At 34.2% G+C, this 20,427-nt stretch overlaps 1 protein-coding gene across 1 annotated transcript in view; it reads left to right on the plus strand.

The window, feature by feature from the left end:
- EYS (eyes shut homolog) overlaps positions 1-20,427 on the plus strand; it is a 742,046-nt gene that overhangs the window by 598,594 nt on the left and 123,025 nt on the right. Inside the window, exon 38 of the mRNA XM_066180316.1 lies at positions 6,631-6,784. Coding sequence (XP_066036413.1) covers positions 6,631-6,784 — 154 coding nt within the window. The remainder of the gene's footprint in view (positions 1-6,630; positions 6,785-20,427) is intronic.

Genomic DNA, 20,427 nt, shown 5'->3' on the forward strand with positions numbered 1-20,427 from the left:
TGGCATAAACTTCTGAGACAGAAGTACACTTTTCACTAGTCAGCAAGAAAAAATAGACTTCTCTGCCAGTTGATAATTTCATTATACATTTTATCTTGCAATTTCTTGCCAATGGAAAACATGGAAAGTGAGGTGATTTCTTCCCCAACCCAAGAAGAGCTAGAAAAATACGATTATATGATAGATTTTCTCCACAAAGACAAGATCTTAGGATCATTTTCAGTTTACTGCGGCTTCCTAGGGTTTCTCTACACAAAGAAATCTTACTGATATAGCATAAATAATTCTCATTAAATTTTGTTGCATTTATATTAATCTGTTAGTAGTATATGTGAATTCACCTGAACTATGTACATATTTATAATCCAGGGTTAAAAGTAATATAAGCTTTGTGGCATTATTTAATTATGCCTTTTATTATTATCTGCACTAGATTTTTTTAAGATGTGAAACACACTAGCCCCAAATTGAAAATTAATGTTTACTGCTTTTCAAAATAGTATCTCAAATCCTTGTATGTTGCATCAGAGATATTGTTGCAGCTGCCTAAGCTACAGTACAGCAAAATTTGCCAAGATTCATGGATAAGTGGTGATATGGCAGTTCTCTGTATTGAAATGTTTTATATGCTTTTTAGTTATTTCAATTTCAAGAGGAGTTATTTGCCCTTGAGAAGAATTTAAGGAAGGTTATTGGAAATACTTTGAGTATATATGTCATTTAGTGATTTTGTTTGCCTTATCACTGCAAAGTAATTTGGCTCCAGCCAAAGTTAATCTTGCCATCTACACATAAGCCCTGAGTAAGCATCTCTGTGAACTAAAAATCTCTAACTCCAAACAAAAAAAGAAAAAAATGGAAGATTCTCTGCTATACTCAGGAGGAAATGGTGTTTTCTGAAGCTAAAGAAGCTGAGTTTGTTCAGCCTGGAGAAGAGATGGCTCTGGAGACACCACATTCCAGTCTTTAAGTGTTAAAAGAGTGCTAACAAGAAATGTGAGGCTGAACTTTTTAACAGCTGTTGCAATAGAACATGGGGTAATGTCTTTAAATGAGAAGAATATAAATATAGAAGAGATATAAAGCGGAAATTTTTACAATGAAAGGAGCAAGGTCTGGGAATAGGGGGTAGATTCCTCATCCCTGGAATCATCCAAGTCAGGTTTGAGAAGAATCTGAGCAACCTGATCTGGTTAAAGATGTCCCTGCTCATTGCAAGAGGTTAATTACATGACCAATTCATATGACTCTATGTATTTTCTTTTCTATATAATGTACTTATCCTGCATCTAACCTAATTAGATATTAAAACCTAATATAACCTCTTCAGCTATTATTTCATACCATCTGTGGAAAATTGTAATATGGTATTTTTCAGGTGTTTGCAGAGATTTTGTTTCAGCAGCGTTTGAGGACTTCACATTCTTTAGAACTTATGTGTCTCCACTTTCTGGATAGATAGAGTAGCATTAGTGGAGAACCATGCAGTGTGTTGATTTCCAGTTACCCATATCTGCCACTTCCATGGACTGTGTCACACCTCAGTTCTTGTCCATTCATGCACCCGAAAAGGAGGAAGAACTGTGGGTCAGGATTAGTGGTATGAGTTCAGTTGTCACCCTAAAATTGAGCTGGGTTAGCTCCAGGAACTTGGGATAATTTTTGTATATTTTCACACAGAGAAAACTCACCTTTCTTCATAGGTTCTCAGCAGATGTCATACTTGCATTCTCATTCCCTTTGTTACCCCTAAAATGGAATTTTAACTGATTTGCAATATTCCACTCTTTTAATGACCACAAGGATTTCTATTGAAGTTAGATTTCTTTAAAGCTAAATAAATAAATGAGTAAATAAGTAAAACTTGGATGTCTGCCTCGCCTCGTTGTGGAACACACAGAAAGATGACTGTACATCTTGGAGAATTCTGATACTGTGTTTAACATTAGATAGATCTTTGCTTTACCTCTCTACTTTAAAAATCTCTGTCCCTCTTTCTATAGCACAAATTTCTTTGCCTTGTTTTTACTCTTTCTTTTTTTTGTTCTGTGTCTCCCTGATGATTAGATTCCTTTCCAAATGTTACAAAAGTTTTTTATGATGGTTCAGATCAAAATACTTATTGAGTTTTACATGAATGCAAAATACAATATTATATAAATTTGTAAACAAAAATCTCTCCAGTGTTTTATGAATGAGCTCCATGTGCCTATACAGATAATTTTTAAATTATTTCTGTATGCAGGCATGAAGTTCTTCCGTCAGATAAATATCTTTTGTGAGTTCTCTTATATACTTTCCTGATTTTCCTCCACCCCCATTTTTTTCTCCCTGCTCTGTCTCTCGTTTTCATTTCTATTGACTACAAAAGAGAAGCTGCTGTTGTCAGCTCTTCCATTTATAATAGTAATGCAATTCCTGCCTTTACTGCTCCTTTTTTGAAGCTGTGTTACCATCAAATATCTGAGGAATGAACCATCAGCAGAAAGCCAACTTGAGGCTATTGCACTCACTAGGTACTAGAACCACACACTTCTAAGGGTTAATGTTCCCAACATTTTTAGGTTCTGTTAATTTATGCACATTAGCAATGGTTTCATAATTATGGTTACAATAGGCTTCACAAATTCATAAAGCAAAAACCTTTCTACTTGTCAAAATAAATTTTTAAATAGAAAGAACATTGCAGTGATCTGTTTCTTTCAGATGTACTTTACTAGAAAATTGTTACACATTTTGATTATTTTTTTTAAGTTAATCCACCTTCAGATTACACATTTTACAAAAACACCTGTTTTTACCAGGTGGTGGTGAGGTTACATCTGTTTTTCTGGCAGATAATTACTAAACATTTAATTACAGGGAAAAATCTCAAACAAGATGTTACTGATAAACAAATGAATTTGAATCAGAAAGTATGCATAAGAAGACTATTTAAGTCAAAATCATAAGGGTAACATAGAAGGATTAAATCTTGCATCTGTCTTTACCTAGTACATCAGCCAGTGAAGAATAAAAAATATCTGTGCCTTCTTCACCTTTTCGTGTCATGTGCCTTAAAATAAGAGAACAGAGCACTTAATCAATGCATTATTTTAATACCTTTTAGCAGTTAGTGCAATTATATATATGCAAATATATATAAGACAAATAAAATAAATATAGAAAATACAGCAAATAAGCTGGCTTATAGGCTAGCCAATAGGCAGAATATGAGAATCATTATATATGCTAGGCATGTCACTTTAGTAAATCATACCATACTGTTGTTAAAAATAATTTTCCTATTTGTTGCCTTTATTAACAAGAATTTTATCAATGATTGGTTGAAATTAACAAGTGCCAAGGACTTGTAGACACTTCCAAAAACAGATTTTCTGTTGAAAAAATGGGGAAAGGGATAGGATATCATAGAAGCCTATGTGTGTTTTATAGAAAATTACTAAACATACATTTGTCTTAATACAAAGAAAAATGTATTTATATTCTTAATAATAATGTTTTCCCTAACTATTTCAGTATGTATTCAAGAATCATCTGAATGCTAACAGTGAGTGGACTAAAACTGTCGGGAATTTTTGCAGCTACCTTGTGTTTAAATTGTTGATAGAATGTGACAATTACATTTGTGCCAATAACGATTAGGCATCATTTGAGAAGATTTATTTGTTGACAACAGAATGCATTCATAAAATTTCTATTCTATTCCTTAATTATTTTATTTGTTTGCATGATTAAGTTTCATCAACATGTCAAAGCAAATTGTGATATTTAGCCACAAAAGAAAATAAATTGCTAGTGATCGTAAAAACCTGATAGAGTTGTAAAGTTTTACTTAATCATTTTCGCTTTTAGCAGAGTCAGCATAATGCTGCTCACAATCCTTTCAAGGGTAGATTGTTTAGCTTCTGCTATATATGGTAGCCTATAACTTCTGACAAATGGATTTCAGATATCACAGCCCATGTTTATAGCATTCCTTAAGGACAACAGCTCCCTTTTCATAAGTTGCGCTCATAAATTATTTCCTGTGCTCTCAGAAGCTCTGTTCCCCACATCTTCCCAAATTCCCCTTACCCTTATGAAACTAAATAGGAGCATTTCAAGCACTTCAGTTGTATCTCTTTCTCTGTTTCAACTGGCATTTTCAAGCAGAGTATTTCATAATATCCTTCCTCTGTGTCAAAATAGATTTTCTTTCTTAATAAAGCTTATCCCATATTTTAATGGGACTTCAATTCTGTCTTTTAGATAGGCAATCATTTAAGCCCAGTGGCCACTTGTTTGTTGTCATATTGATGTGCAAAAATAACCTTCCAGCTAGCAGTTTTCTGTGAAAGGATGATTGAGATCTGCATTCTTTAGCCTGGACCCCTCACATAATCTCTGCTAAGGTCAAGATAATTTACCTCTAATATCCAACAAGATTTTTAACTCAGATATTTCCTGATCTCTGTCTCTTCCCAGAGCCTGTTTTGCTTATGACTTGGGCTTTTGCTGTGAAGGTAACTTCCATCATATACACTAAGTAGCATATGCTCTGTCACATTGCCAGAACAAAATTCTCTGCCTCTTCATGTTCACTGTAGAAAGATTTAAAGGACTCTACTTTCAAAGGATTTCATACCATCTAGCAAATAATGTGAAGAATGCTGTTAGTCACCTCTAAGTGTGACTTAAAAGTGCTCCCTAGACTGAAGTTCAAGTAGCAACACTCACAGAAGTTTCAAGAAGTAATGCTGCCTTTGGGAGAGCTGTCCCAGATTTTTTACTTTGCTGGTAATAATGAGGACCTTCTTCCAAGTTTTTACTAGTGGGCAACGTGAATAGACAGAGTCACTGGGAGAAGGGAAACAAGCTGTTCATCTATAACCTCACTTTTTCAAGACATGTTATATACATGCACGTATACATCCATTTCATTCTCTCTGACTCAATGTGACTTACAGATCTATTTACTGGTAGAAATTGGAAATGCCAGGAATAGCATGTGCAGGGAGGGGAGAAGATAAGAAAACAAATAACACAAAATGTGCATATATCAGTTATGTAAGGGTTAAAAAGCAGTGTAATAGTGCAATATATTTTGAAAGAGAATTATCAGACTATTGTAGAAGGAAATTGTAAAAGCCAAAGGCATGAAATCCAGTCAAATTAAAATAGCTTTGGAGCTAATTAGGTATTCAGAATACAAAATATGTCTAAGCATAAAAGACTTCAGTAGGTCATCAGGATTTGTAACAGACTAAAAAAATGCAATGTTGACTAGCAAGCTGCTCTCAAGGATGGAGTTTATATTGTGAACTGCTTCTGCTAGGATCTGTACAAAAGGAAATGATCAGACAGTTGCAGGTACTGTTGTCTCTGTCTCCTAAAAGATCATTGTTTGCTTTTTGTTTTGTCCTCTAAAATAAAGTTGATAATTTTGTTTTTGCAAATTAGAATGTTTTCTAAGTCCCAAGTATTCCCTCATACTTTTTGCCTCTCCGAATAAAAATATTAAAGGATATTCTGAACTGTGGCCCCCTCCAGCAGCTCCAGCCCTGGGAGCTCCTACCCAGCACCTCCAGGCTCCTACCCAGCAGCTGAAACCCAGCCCAGACCCCAGCCCTCTGAGCCACTCCAGGGGACTCCTACTCATAGTTCATGGACAGACTCACTCAGGACGCACACACCCAAACCCAGGCACTCCATAGTTAAGGGTCCCCTAAATGCTATTGTAAGATTTCTACCTATCTGATACCCATGCCAGCACCCACGGCCTCCTACTCAGAGGCAGTAGTATGTCAAACGATACATGCAGTAAATTCAAAATTCAGTTCCATGACCCAGTTACTCATTTTACTTCAGTTAAATGTAGTAAAATACAGTGAAAAAACTGATTAATGTTTTAGCTATTTGTCTTAAAGGAGAATAAAAATTGTTAACGGGAACTGTCTTACCTTTTATGAAAAGTAAATACGGTCTCATTCAAAGGGCAAATTCACCCAATTTCATTTGAAACTGTAGGTGTCTTTTTTTGTTGACGAGCCATGTAAAATCCATCACTTAAATATAAATATTTTGCTTTCATTTTTACAATATATAATATACTATTAAATGGAAGTGAACTTAAGCATATTTTTATTCAAATCTTTAAAAGTGCAAGTAACAGTATGTTTGATGTTTTGTGAATAATTTTTCTTCTCTTCAATTTTTTTTCACTGTGAAAAATATCATTAATTGAGAAAGGTAATTTTTTCAGTATCTTTAAATCTATTATAAGAGGTGTTCTCTTAAATGTTTTGTTTTCTATAATTTATTTGAAAAGCTGAATTAATGTGATTTGTTTTTTTTTATTGTCACCTTTGTTGACACTGCTGGATAAAGAGAAAAGTTCAATTGATATAAATATCTCTGTAAGATTGATGCAACTGCAGTGGTATTAAGTAAATTTTGTCTTTTAGTTATTTTCTTTTACTTTTCTACTGTTATCAGCTAAATACTGAGATTTACAGAGTCTGATTTTTTTTTCTCAGTCACTCAAGATGAGTCCTGTATATGGACAAAAGAGACTCCAGTGTCACTAGGCATCCTGTCTGTGAAGTCCTATAGTTTCAGAAGTGTGACTCTCCATTTTTGTTTTCAAAGCTGGTGAAAGAAATTTTGGAGAGCAGTTTCTTCACTTGTATCTTGTGGAGGGAAGACCAACAGTTCGATTAGGCTGCGGAAACTCTCAGAACATTCTGACTGTATCCCTGAACCAATCTGTCAGCACGGGTGTGCTCGTCCCTATCACAATAAGGTAAGAATTTACCACTGGGCTACACTAAAAGAGTTTTAGTCATTTACATTGAGCAATAAAATGTGATTTCACTTTTTCTTTTTAAACAATAAAAAGAAAAGTCAAGTTGGAAAGCAAATATAGTAAACTTTTCCATAAGGTAGTCTCCATTGATTGAAAATGCATTTTAGTCCACACAGATTACTTCAGTCCTTTGGAGAATTTATGAATTATTCAAAGTACAGGTACATTTACAGATACACACTAAGTCAGTTTGAAAACTGAAACAGTTTAAACATAATTTTGGAGATTACAAATGGGGGTCTCATATTTTATCCTTATCAATTAAACCACTGAATAAATTATATTTATCATCATATTTTAGCGCTAAGTGTAAGACTAATCTATTGTTTAAGATTAAAAAAAAATTAAAAGGGCAAGGAAAATCAAAGCAAAATCTGAATATTTTTGTGTTTTTCTTCTGAACTGTTTCTCTGTGCTGTAAATGTTGATAAATTCTAAAATGACAGACGTTTGTTGATCTCAGTACATAGAGTAGATTGATATGAGGAGAAGAGAACGTTCAGAGGTTTTTTGTTAGATTGTATGCTTAGCCCATAAGCTTTACCACCTCTTTTAGAAACAAACTTGTTAGAACATAAATCCTCTTTTCAATACATGGAAGGCTAATAGGAGCTGCCATTTAAGAAACTGTTTTGTTTCCATCTTCTATTTCTTCTCAGCCACAGATCTCTACATTACTCCTTTTCTATATTTAAAACAGAGATTTTTTTTGTTTTATGCTTAGTATTAACATCTAGTATTAATGGAGCAAAGTCACATAGCATACATTCAAATCTTATTAGCTCACAGTGTATTTATTAAAGGATTTTTGTACAGATTGTAAAAATTTATAAAATTTACAAAGAAAATTATATCACTTCCTCTCCTTTTGATCTAGAAGATAAAGAGGTTTGTTTCTTTTTTCTCTCAGAAAATACGTGATAGAGTTATACAACTCAATAGTAAGGAAGTATTCTAAGTTTGTTTTTTAATCCCAGAGACTACTCTTGTGTGAGACATTGGTCAGATAACTGCCTGCACTGCATCAGCTGTGGTAGCATTGTCTGTCCTTCATAAATTTAAGCCATTAAAAAGCTGTACAGATTTCAAAATCTAATAATATCTTAGCAAGAAATACAGTTAAACAGCAAGTAAAAAATTGATTCTAGGTATTCAAGTTTATACCAAAACATTTATTTCCTTATTTTTCTACCTTAAAATAAATACCTCTTTATTCATGGCCTACTTCTCCTTGTTGTTACACTAAAAAATAATGTCAGTTCAATTTACACGTTTCCTTTGTTTACTGGAATTTTATACTGCTATCTTTGAAACAGTGGCATACTAAATAACTTGCAAGGTGTGATTGTAGACTGTGAATAGCAGGGTTTTACATGAATTTGAGTTTATGGGCTTGGCCTTCAAAATGACTTGTGATTATTCTTGTGAGTCCTTCTAAAATGTTGAGAGAGCAGTATATCCTTCACCAAGCAGCAATAAAATTGTAATCCTTCAGCAATCATCCTTAACCTCTGTCAAAGGAAAAAGCAAACTTGACAAGGCAGTCGTAGCCTCCCAAGATCTTGTATCGTAAGGAATAAAATATGATCCCATGACAAAACTGTTGATTTGTGTTCTCAGAGGCTGTTGGAGATAGATAATTCTATCTGTAAGCTTTACCTGCAAAGTTAATGTGTGGGGGTTTTTCTCTTATAATGCAGGAAAAGAGTCAAAGAGGAGAATAAATGACCATTTTTTGTTACTGTTTCAAGGCTTTTCTACAGGGGAACAATGTGCTTGTTACATTTGAGTTTGCATTAGATTAGAAGATCATGTTGGACAATTATTCTGGTTTTGGATGCAACTATGACTCCAGTGGTTAACCACCATAATTAACACAATAACATCTAGAAAAGCAGATTTTCTCCTTTTCAAATTTATTCTTTTTAATCTACATGTGTAGGAAACGAATAGTTTAGAGGTGTTGCTTTTTTTTAACTGTATAATTAGTTTCCTTAGATATGGCCATTTTGTCAAACCTGATAAAGATTAAATGAGTTTTAAATGTTCAGTCATTGTCTTTATGATCCATGTGAAACAGCAGCTTTATAGAAGAAAGTCAATAAAGCTCTGATTGCTTACTTTTCTTGCCTTGCCTAAAGAAAATAGAAACCTGTTTCAATACAGTTTCATTTGTTGATTCTATTTCTGTTTATTTTAGGATGATTTGATTACTGGTTTGAAAATGTACATTCATTTGAGTATGATTTTTTTGTTCTCTCATAATTGAGATTGTATTGGTTTTTTCAGTTAAAGCTTTGAGCACATACTTGAAATGTAGTTTGGATCGGTTTTATGGATTTGTTCTTTAAATTTATTCAAAGAACATTAATTCAAACACATTTCATTCTATGAGTGGGTTCTGAAATGCATTTGACTGATGTAAAAATTGCTGTACATTTTGGTTAAAATGGTATGACTGTCATGGGGGCAAATTATGTTTCTTCAATTCAGTGCTTGAAGGAAGGTAAATTTAACAAGAAAGAGATTGAAATAATCAGGTCATCAGGATTTTGATTTTTTTATAAAGTAAGGTGGATTGTAGCTTTTAGAATATGCGTACTGAAAATTTTTAGGCATCTTAGATTTTTGTCTCTAAATTATATTTTTGTCTGTTCTGCACAGTGATGTGATGCAGAGGGTCCTTTTTTGTTTGGAAGATTCCAAGCAAGCATTAATTAAAATCTTCCCTGTATGTGACAGCATCACTCTTCCATGTTATTTACCTACAGAACTTTCAGAGTTTTTCTCTGGAATTTAATGAACATTGTGCCCATCCCCACAGGGCTTTATCATGGTATTATGTACATTTACATTTCATGTGTCTTCCAAGTGAACATATTGAAAGCAGTTGTTTCCAGTTTTCTGTCACACTTTAATCAGTCGTTTGGATGTGAGCATTTACTCATGGCTGAGAAGGGTACCTTTAGCTGTCCTTAAAAGAGTTTAATTGTTAAATACATTATCCAGGTAATTTGGCTAACTCTCACCTAGACCATGCAGTGGTAGAGAAGCTGCTGAAGTTTATAATTTGGTCTTCCAGCTTCAAAACCAGATGGCACATTCTGAACTGTGAAAGTCCTCAGCATTTTTTAGTATCTCCACATGGAAACTTTGGCAAGATGTACTCTATTAAGTACTAGTCACATTATTATACTATGAATGTCCAGGATTTTACCTACACTTCTACTTCTTCCCTTTCCACAGAAAAAGTAAATCATTGCTTGAACTATTCTACATTTTTTTTTCTTGCATGTGCATTTTGAAAATGTGTTTAAAAAAAATTAAATCACTATCCACAAAATATGTTGGCTCATTTTAAGGCATGGTGTTTACCTATTTAATTTCATTATTTCAGAGATATAAAGGTTTTCATAATAGTGCGTATTTTTATTATTATTTTCAGGCATTGGGTATCCTTTGCAATGTGAAAGTATTACTTAAAATTACATTTAATCAGTACATACACCAAAAAAAAAAACAAAAAAAAAAAAAACAAAAAAAAAAAAAAACAAACAAAAAAAAAGCAAACAAACAAACAAAAAAACCCACCAACCTAATTATCTGATGTCTTGCTATTGCTTCCAACATTAAGAGCTACCTAGAAATACAAGATTTTTTTTTTTTATGATTTGGAAACATCTGAGCAGCAGGTTTTGTATCTCAGCAAGTACATAGGGTAGCCTAGGTTTCATATCTGCAATATTGAGTTCCAACATAATAAATTATGTGGTGAATGAGAAATGGAAAAGTGATTTGGTAAATGACTTGAGACAACTTCATGCGATATCACTGTTATCACACCTCATCTTTTCAAAATTATTTGAAACTTAACAGTGGAAGCAGACTGGAATAGACATAAGAATTTTTATTTCATTATATGAATTTATAAAATTGTTAAGGAAAACACATTTAGATATGGCTTCAAAAAGGAATATTTTACATAATCTATATCTTAATTTTCAATTTTAAATCAGTATGTAGATGAATTATACCCATGTTGTGCTGCATAGAACTAGAAATACTGTAGGATATTAATTATTTTTAATACATTATGAAAAAAAATTGTGATCACTTTTAGAAGAACATATATACAACTGCCTGCATTTTGTTTACTGCGTTTTCTATAGCAATTGAAAATTTCATAAAATCATCACATTTGCCACTATAAGGGGGGAATGTTTTTGCCATGTACACCTATGTAGTGCTTGTTCTCTGAAAGCCTTAATCCCAGTTTCATTAATGGAGTTGTTACAGTTTTACACAAGTAATCACTACATCTATTCAGTCTTAAAAATTGTCTCATAAGAGATGCATTAAATTAAGCTAATGACTACAAATTCTTGTATGTGAAATTAAAATTTAAAACAGAAATTTGGAACATTGGAATCAGCTAGTTAAATCATTTCATGTGGCATGTTATCTGGAGTAACTCAAATAAGAATTGGATTATCATAAAGAAGATAGAAAAGATTCCCTTTTGTGTTTGTTTCAATTTCAGCTTTTGTGTATGAACAGAATATTCAGTGTGTTTGGAAACATAAGCCACTTTCTGAAACTTTTTTTTTGCCTTCATTCATCAGCAGTATGCAATATTTCATCAGTGATCTGTCAAAGCCAGCAAACCAACTGCTATGGCTGTTCAAGCTCATTAGCTACTGACTTGAAGAACAGATGTTTTAATTCCTGTACCCTTCATGCTCTGGGTTTACACTAGATTTTCTTACATTAACTGACCTTACAGGAATGATCCAAGAACACAGGACAGAATCAAGTGATTCTTTGGGCTGGAAAGGACCTCTGGAAGTCCTTCCAACATTCCTGCTCAAGCCGGCCATCCTGGCTTCAGCTGAGGTAGAATTTTCTTCTCAGTACCTGGTGTAGTGCTGTGTTTTGCATGGAGTATGAGGGTGAGGTTGTTAACACATTAGTGCTTTGGTTGTTGCTTAATCATTTTTATAATGAGTCAAGGGCTTGTTTTTGTGTCTCACACTCTCTCTGTAAGGAGGTACACAAAAAAAATCATTGGTTTTGATGGCTTATTGCAAAGTGGCTCACCACAGACCAGTTCACAGTATATGGTGAAAATAATATTTTCATCTTCCATTTCATAGTGTTTCATTATACATTTATGTCAGATGAAAAGGCTATATCACAAAATAAGTGATATCTGCTGTGTTTTCTCAGGGATAAATTACACAGTTGCATTAAATGTCATTTGAGTTCCTACAAGGATGCGTATTCCAAAAGCTAAAACTACTGACCAAAATCAATGCATTGAAGAAGGTTTGAGTTTCTCTTGCTAGGTGTGAGTTTTCTTCAATCTCTTGCAAAGCTGTTCATATCTATATAAATTTTAAAATGTGAACTGTGTTAGCAGTTCAGTAATACAGGGTAGGGTCAGGCATCCAGAGCTCCATACTGAACTGGGCTCTGAGCCACAGGTGAGGTTCTATGCCCTTCCTGGAACCATAGAAGCGACAAGCAAAAGCAATGCATATTTACCATATTTCAAAGACAAAGCTTTGAAAAAATATGAGGCCATTGATTACTTACATTATTTAAGAAAAATTCTAATGAGTCATATTTACTCCATCTGACCTCACCTACTTTCAAGTAAGGTATTAATCTAAAGGAGTTTGTCTGTATAAGTACATGGATTTATGGCAAAAAATTAAAAATTAATGCAGTACTCAGACATTTATTGCTCACTAGGCCTTTTTGACACTCGACTGAAAACTGACAGTTTGTCTTTAGATTACCTCCCTGAGTAGTCACTGTTAAATGGTGAACATGCTCAAAAAATAGAAAAATTGGTTTGCAAAAGACTACTTGTTTCTCACAATCTTTTATATCACTGATAACCCCTTTTTTTGTGACAATTACTGCAGCTTCAAACCTACTTAAAATTCAAGATTTTGTTGTAAGCCTTAATGATAAAAGAAATATATTTTGTAGATATCTCTAGTGTAATGGAAAATAATACTGGAAAGTGTTATTTGGAAAGTCCTGTTATCATCGCACACCTTCCAATCTCCTATTGAACATGGAATTTGAAAAACTGAATTTTGTTGGTAATCTTATGTATTTAAATTTCATGCCAAATCAGGCATTCTGTTAAATCAAATTCTGTCTGGGAGAAAATGCTGACATTAGCTCAAAAAGATGCTCCAATCATGAACTTGAAATTGACATAGTAAACTCCTGTTTACCCTTCAATGTCCTGAAAAAAAAAATAAGATAACATCATTTAATCTCTATTCCTGAAGACATCCACCAGAATTTAAACTTTTTAATTAATAATAAAGGATGCTACAGATGACTGTGTTTCCTATAGGAAAAATGATAGCTGTTATATTTAGCCATATTATCTGTTTTAAGAGTGTAACATATTTCATTTGAATTGCCAATGTTGCTAAAGGGTATTTGTATTTATTAGCGTGTTCAACTAAGCATAATAAATCAAAATCAAGCAACACACAAAAAATGTACTTACTTTCACAGTATTTTATTTTGGATTGTGTTTACCATTGTAGGATGAATTAACTCATCCTAAAAGATGCTGATAGGCATAACTGGCTCACAGCTATGCAGAATGATCAATCATTCACTTCAAAGACTGGAAGATTTAACTTTCCACTAAATTGCAAGAAGTACAAAAAATGTTTGATGATGGTGAGCAAAAAAGTTTCATAGTTCTGAAGAAAATTCTGTCATGTCTATGGTCATTTTGACATGAGTCCAACTTTATATTTTATGTACTGACTGTCCCAGTGACAGTGCCTGTATAGTCTAGTGGTAGAACAGAAAGGTGTTTTTCAATATTTCCTGTGGTTAAGGTGCATTCCTGCCCAAATATTTTGTTGTTCTCCCACCATTCTCCCTGCCTAATGTAGAGGACCACTTGAAAATAGTAATGAAGGTTGATATTATCAGTTTGCAGCATTGTTTTTTTATGTCCATTTTCTCCTAGGCTAAGTCGATCACTTCAGTAATATCCCTCGTACTCATACTCTGAATTCCATTAATTCCAGTTATGGATTTTAAAGTAGTCCACTTGAACCAAGTGGTTCCAGACAGTAAATTTACTTTGTATTTTTTCCTACAGAAGTGGAAAAATGAAAAGGACTAATGAGGAATGATTAAAAACCTTGTCATATCAATTTTAACATCTTTAAACAGCATCAGATGTTTAATGATCATGGTAATCTCCAATGTATGTTTAGTATTTCATTGTTAAGCATATTAAAAACATGTTGGTAATTAGATAGGTGAATAGATTGTTAGGTTTTCATGCTATAACTTTAAAGCATGACTAAAGTATTGTATAATTCAGAAAATTCTAAAACCTTCCTGTTTGGCAGACCCTCTTATCAAACACAACAAAATAATAGCTAGTGTAATTTTCAGAATAACCCAAAAATTTCATTTTCCAAAGGAAGTTATAACATTACTAATCACATTAAAGAAACAGTTTCAATGTGTTGTTGAAAATTGCAGTAATTATTTATTACTTTCTTAGTGAGTGATGCTGGTAACAGCAGTTATTTCTCTATGAGATTTTATTGAATCTCTATGCCAAAGTTAATCAGGTCTTCTAAAGTCAGTGAGTTATGAATTCACCAGAATTAAAGTGTACATTATAAAGCATAATGAATGCATGTTTCTTTATATTTTACTTTTAGATTTGGCTATGTATTATAATTTTAAAATTCAATATTCAAAGAATCTCTGGGTTTCTGCAAGAAAAATAGGAAGAATAAAGTTCTAATAGTCTTTATAACCCAATTTCCTTTTTGTAGATACATCTGCTTTGAAAATTATATTATTTGCCTTTCAGCAGTGTTGCAGATAAAGCATATGTGTGAGATTTTTTATCTTGGAAATTCTAAACCGAATTTAACCTAAATTTCCTAAATTTCCTAAGTTCTTTAGAACCCCCCCCCCCTTTCTGTATTAAAGGAGACCCTGCTTTAATGATGCATAATCTTCTTTTTTCTGTGTGCTGAAGAAGCATTCTATTCCAGGTACAGTTGATAGGATTGCTTACTCACTGTGGTTTCTCTACAGAGACAGTGATCCCATATGATTCACTTTTCTATCTTCTTGTGTCTGGGTCAGGCTGGGTGAAACAGCAAAGATTTCAAAATATTTGGCTACTCCCACTGTTCCAGGGAGGGAGTGGGATGCATGGCTCTTTTGATCTGTTTGGAAGGAACAACAGTTATTCCACATACATGCTAATACAAAGAGATTTCAGTACTGCTGCAGGAACACTAGGCATTATGCATGAAACAGTGGAGATATCATTGACATGAAGAAAAAAAAGGAGCCACAGAAGGAATAATAAAATAATAAAATTCAAGATAATATGATATATTGTTCAATATATTTATCATTTCAATATTTATTTATTTATAATGTATATAAAATTCTCTAAAAATCATTTTATGGTCACCCAATGATTTACACAAAAGATGTTTCAGACAACAGTCTATTTTCTGTTGGTTTGGCACAGCACATGGAACTATAGCATTAGAGTTTAGAGCCAAATATCTTTAAAATGGTGCCATGTTACCTTCTTCCAAAGTGAGATGGTAGTTTGCACTGTTGTAATTGAGAGTTCTGAAGAGCTAAACAACAAAATAAAACTGTGAAGAAGCAGCTTTTTAATTCCCTTTCTTCAAACCTGTTGTTCTCTATGTGAAAGATCAATACAGAAATAAAATTGGTTCAGTGTGCTTGTAACAATCGGCAATTCTTTTCAGGTTTGCTTTAGCTGAGAGCAATAGGAAGTGCTATTTGCTCTGTAGGTATTGAAAAATCAGTTAAAAAAAAAAAAAAAAAAAAAAAAAAAAAAAGACAGCCTTTTTATGAAGGTCCAGAAAAGCACTGGTAGAGGGAAGGGCAAGAAAATGTGTCTATCTCTCAGCAAGACAGTTTGGCTCTCTTTGATTCATCTCATGAGCACCAAGAACCACAGAGGAGTCAGAAGGCAGAGCTCCACAAACAACAAAACAGGCAGCAAAGGCATGCAGTCCAGACTGCTGTGGGATTAAGGTGAATTTTCTCCTGTTTGCTGAAAAGAGAGCAGTTCTTGGTCTAGGTGACCAGCTCCTAGCTCAGCAGCAAATTGTCAACATGCTTTCAAAAACTTTGGTTAAACTTAGTTTGTTAATTCTCACAACTCCTTTTTTCCTTCATGTCAGTGGGTGTAGTATTTACCGATCTCAAAAAAATGTTCAAAAGACTAAATGTTATGAGGAAAAGAATTTTAAAAATGTGACATTGAGCTTCTGGTGCATAATCTGTATTTTAGGCTATACTCTGTCCATCTCTGTGACCAGAAATTTTCACAGGACCTCAAGTGTACTGGGGATCTTTTTTTCATACAGTTCATTGGATAACCTTTTTCATGGGGGCTGAAAGAAAGAAGAACCAGAGATGGTTATTATTTGATTTTAATTGTTATAATCTCAATTTTTCTAAATTCTTGTTTTCTAAATAAATTTCAGGCAGATGTATAATATATAGTTTTCACATATGCAGAGAAGAAAGAACAAAACAGGACATCAGACAGCTGTTTGTTTAAAGGCTAGCCAGTTTAAATGTAGTTCTGCATACCAGCAGTAAGAAAATTTGGTGCTGCAAATTGAGTCACTTGATTAAAGAGAATATTCAGTAAAATTCACACATACAGTTATTAAATAGTCCTCCTTGATAGTCGTGAAAGATAAAGGAAAAAAGAGAGATGTCAACTTCATCTTTCTGAGAGAGAGAGAGAGAGAGAGAGAAACTGCATTTTTCTGAGAGTCTGCAAGAAACTCATTTGTGGAACACATCATAGGAACGAAGGTATTTCCCTTCCTTTACCTGAAGTACATCAATTCTGTGAGGAATTTATATTTTGATATAATTGATTCAGGTGGGAGAAGTTATTTTATTTATTTCTCCACCACTTTTATTGTCACTATCATTATCTTACTCTTTGAATCACGCATTAACCTGGCTTTTTCTTAGACTGTGAAGTGCCTGGGAAACTTTCTTCTCTGCTTGCTCACCATTGTATACCACTTGCTTTCTGTCCCATGGTCTTTAGCTCTGTTGATCTGTTTTCTATGGAGTTAGTGATGCTGCTGTTACATCTGTAATCAGCCTAATCCAAAGATGCTTTGTCATTTTGTGACCATTACTTGATTACCTAATATTTCATCAAAGAGCTACAAAGGTTAGAGAAAGGAGATGTACAGAGTGTAGGAGCACCCATGCACAGGCAATGGGTATTTCATGGAAGAAATGTTACCCACAGAGATCCCACACTGGGTGAAGGGGCAAGGAGCAGCAGAGAGGAGCTCTTATAGACTGAGCCATATTTTTCATCCTCCTTCTACACTGTTCATGTGTGGGAGATACAGAAGTTGGGAATGGAGCAAAGTTGAGCCTGGAAAAAAGAGGGTTAAAGAGCAGGGGGTTACTTTTTTTCTTTGTTTCTTACCATCCAAATCTATTTAATTGCCAATAAATTAAATAAATCTTCCCCATCTCAGTCCTGTGATTATAATTGGTAAATGATCTCCCTGTCTTTATCATGGCCCAGGAGTTTTGTCATCGTTCTTCCCCACACTTACTGTCACGTTGAGAGGGAGGAGTGAGAGAGCAGCTGGGTGAGCAGCTGGCAGCTGATTGAGGTCAACCCGCGGCAAAAGGATCAGGGAAGTGATACTGAGCATGATTTTCCTGCATTCCTCCCATGTGCAGTTGTGTGGGCAAAATTTTGTAACAGATATATGACCTCCTACACTTTTTAAAATTATAAGTAGTGCTCTCTTTTGTTGGATAAGGCTGTATTCTGTTGTTCAACACAATGTAAATATGAGTATATTGTAGAATTCTTGTAGTCACATGGTAAGTGTTAGCATGCAGTGTACAGGGGAAACTAATTATTGTCTCACACTGCTGGTGCTGTGGCCTTTCCAGAGGTGTGAAAGATATCTGCTGCATTAAAGAGTACTTCCAGATAAAGTAACTGTTTCAACAGTTTGGAAACAGGTTCTCTGTGTCTATGGAAACCCTGTGCTTTGCTATAAAATAGCAAAACATTATATAATGCTAAATCTGCTTCTGAGCTCACACTTCAAAATGAACAGTATTAAATAGACATGTAACTGTTGGAGGTTTAGAGTAGATTAAAAATTTATTCTTCCAGTTGCAGATGGCCTTTTCTGGAGGCTTTGCTCAAGTGCAGTATCACATGTTTGCTGTACATGTCCCTGTTTGGGGAAATAGTATTTTTATGAGAACAATTCACATCTGTGCCTTGGGATATGTGTCTCTGTGGTTTTTCTTCTGCAGTTTCAATGCAATTTGCAGTTCCGCTCTGCTGTTTGCAGCGACAGTGGATGTGACTTCCTAGTGCACTGAGGGGTTTTAGTGAGAACACCGGGAACTAGGAATCTATTCGTTGTCACAGAAATTGCTTCATCCCCCCTACGGTTCACATTGTCTTGTCAGAGCTGCCATCACCTAGCAGACCAATAGTAATGAAAGATGTTAATGTGACAGCTACAGCATAGCATGCTGTGTTGCTACTAAATTACTCAGCAGCCGTTCAAAACACCTTCAGAAAATACATTTTCTCTTGATTTGAATACCTTTTATGTAAATCTGACATGTGGTTTGGCCCCTGGGTTTTGTTCCCAACACTGTCAGAAACAATCTTCTGCAACCTCTTTAGTTCATCCATCTGGAAAATAACAGGATTATGCTTGCCTGCCTTCTGGGGCAGGTATAAGTTTTGCTTAACAGCAAATATTGTGAAAAACACAAAACTAAACACCAGTCTGTGCCTGACAGAAGCCAAGGTATGTTCTGACCATTTCTTTCCTTGGCTGAAGAGTACTCGTCCTCAACCAGACAAAGAGGAAGGCAGTGATTATGAAGACTAAGTTTTTCCTTCACTTTCAACAGAAGAGAAGAGCACATCACTTTGTTTTGATGGATTTATTTCAATCAAATACTTAACCCTGTAATCTTTCAAGATTTCTTAATGTATTTCATGGAGGTAGTGAATCTGGCACTTTTATCACTTTTTAAGTGACATTTCTTCCATTCTTTTGTGGAGAAGCAGGCAGTTTTACTAGAAATTTAAGGTGAGGATATGTGAGGAAAAAAGGCTCAAGGTATCAAGTGAGTGGAGTTTGCTGGTTGCTTGATGCAGACAATAATCTCAGCAGTAGCCTATGTCAAATATATATCCATGTTTTTCAATTTTAGAACTCAGTTTGGTGATGCACGGAGGGTGATGTGGTATTGATGGTCTTGCTAAGTTCTCAGTCTCCACTCCAAGGGCTATAAATGCTTTCTAAAGCCCACATAATTTCATCTGTTTCCTTTTAAGCACTTTAACCTTCAAATTTGAGCCAGAAAGGTTTTGGTTTATTTTGTGGGGTTTTGTTTCTTTCTTTTCTGTTTTTCCAGAACAAAACCCCCATATTTATTAATTGTGAAATTCTCTTTTTAATGATAAAGAAACTCAGTTAGCATGACCATTTTCTTTGTCTCAAAAGTTGCAAAGTCTCAGAATGCTAAAAAGTAATCCTATGGCATTTAGGTATTCACACCTTTCATTACAAGAACATTAATTCATGTTGAATAGCAAATGGCCTTCTATTATTGCATATATTACATTTCACATAGCATATTTTCAGACAATATACATCCGTGATGTTTTACTTTCTTGTGAGTTTTACACTGGTCAGAGCTTTTGGAGTTAGTATCTCGTTTATAAAGCCCTCTTTGTTCAGGAAGTCAGTCTTAGTAAGGCAATTGAACAGAAGAGTGATTAACTTGATTTGATTAGTTGTGAACTGCTGTAGAAATTCGGCTGGTCTGACTAAAACATTATCATTTAGGGGATTTGATAATTTTGGTTTTAGTCCGGTCAGATAACTAGTTATATTCCCTAAACTGTTTCTTCACATGGACACCATTCTTTTTGGTAGCAGCAATTTCATACTGACTAAAACTGTCCCTTATTAACAGTAGATTAAATATGAAATATTTTACCACTCAAGCAAGTATGGAAGTTGGACCCAAAAAGAGGCCTAGATCATGGAAATCCCTCTCATTCTTACTCTGAAGAGTTAATGTGTAGAAGACAGACATTATAAAATGTATCCAACACAGTCAGAATTTGTTTACTTCATATCATTGCTTTGTGATTTAAAGTAATTAAGTGATTTGTCTATGCAATCTTTTTTATAGCTGATCAGGTTTTCTGCAAGGTTGGGAGCAGGGTTGTGAGGTTTTTTTTGGTAGCTTTTATCTCTTTGGTCAGGTAGTATTATAGTGATTAAATGCTGAACAGGTATTTTTGCTCTCATTTAGAATTCTTGCTATGATATTTTGTGATTTTTTCCTTTTGTACTATTTCTTTTTAAACTACTCAAAATCTGCTGCCATTTTTCTCAGTTATGAGCAGGAAGACAGTTAAGTACACAAAAGGTTGAGTACTGACTGCAGACAACCAAAGAGCCAAAACA

Source organism: Chamaea fasciata, unplaced genomic scaffold (genome assembly GCF_029207755.1).
Source record: "Chamaea fasciata isolate MVZ Bird 193981 ecotype frontalis unplaced genomic scaffold, bChaFas1.0.hap1 SCAF_3, whole genome shotgun sequence".
Classification (NCBI taxonomy): domain Eukaryota; kingdom Metazoa; phylum Chordata; class Aves; order Passeriformes; family Sylviidae; genus Chamaea; species Chamaea fasciata.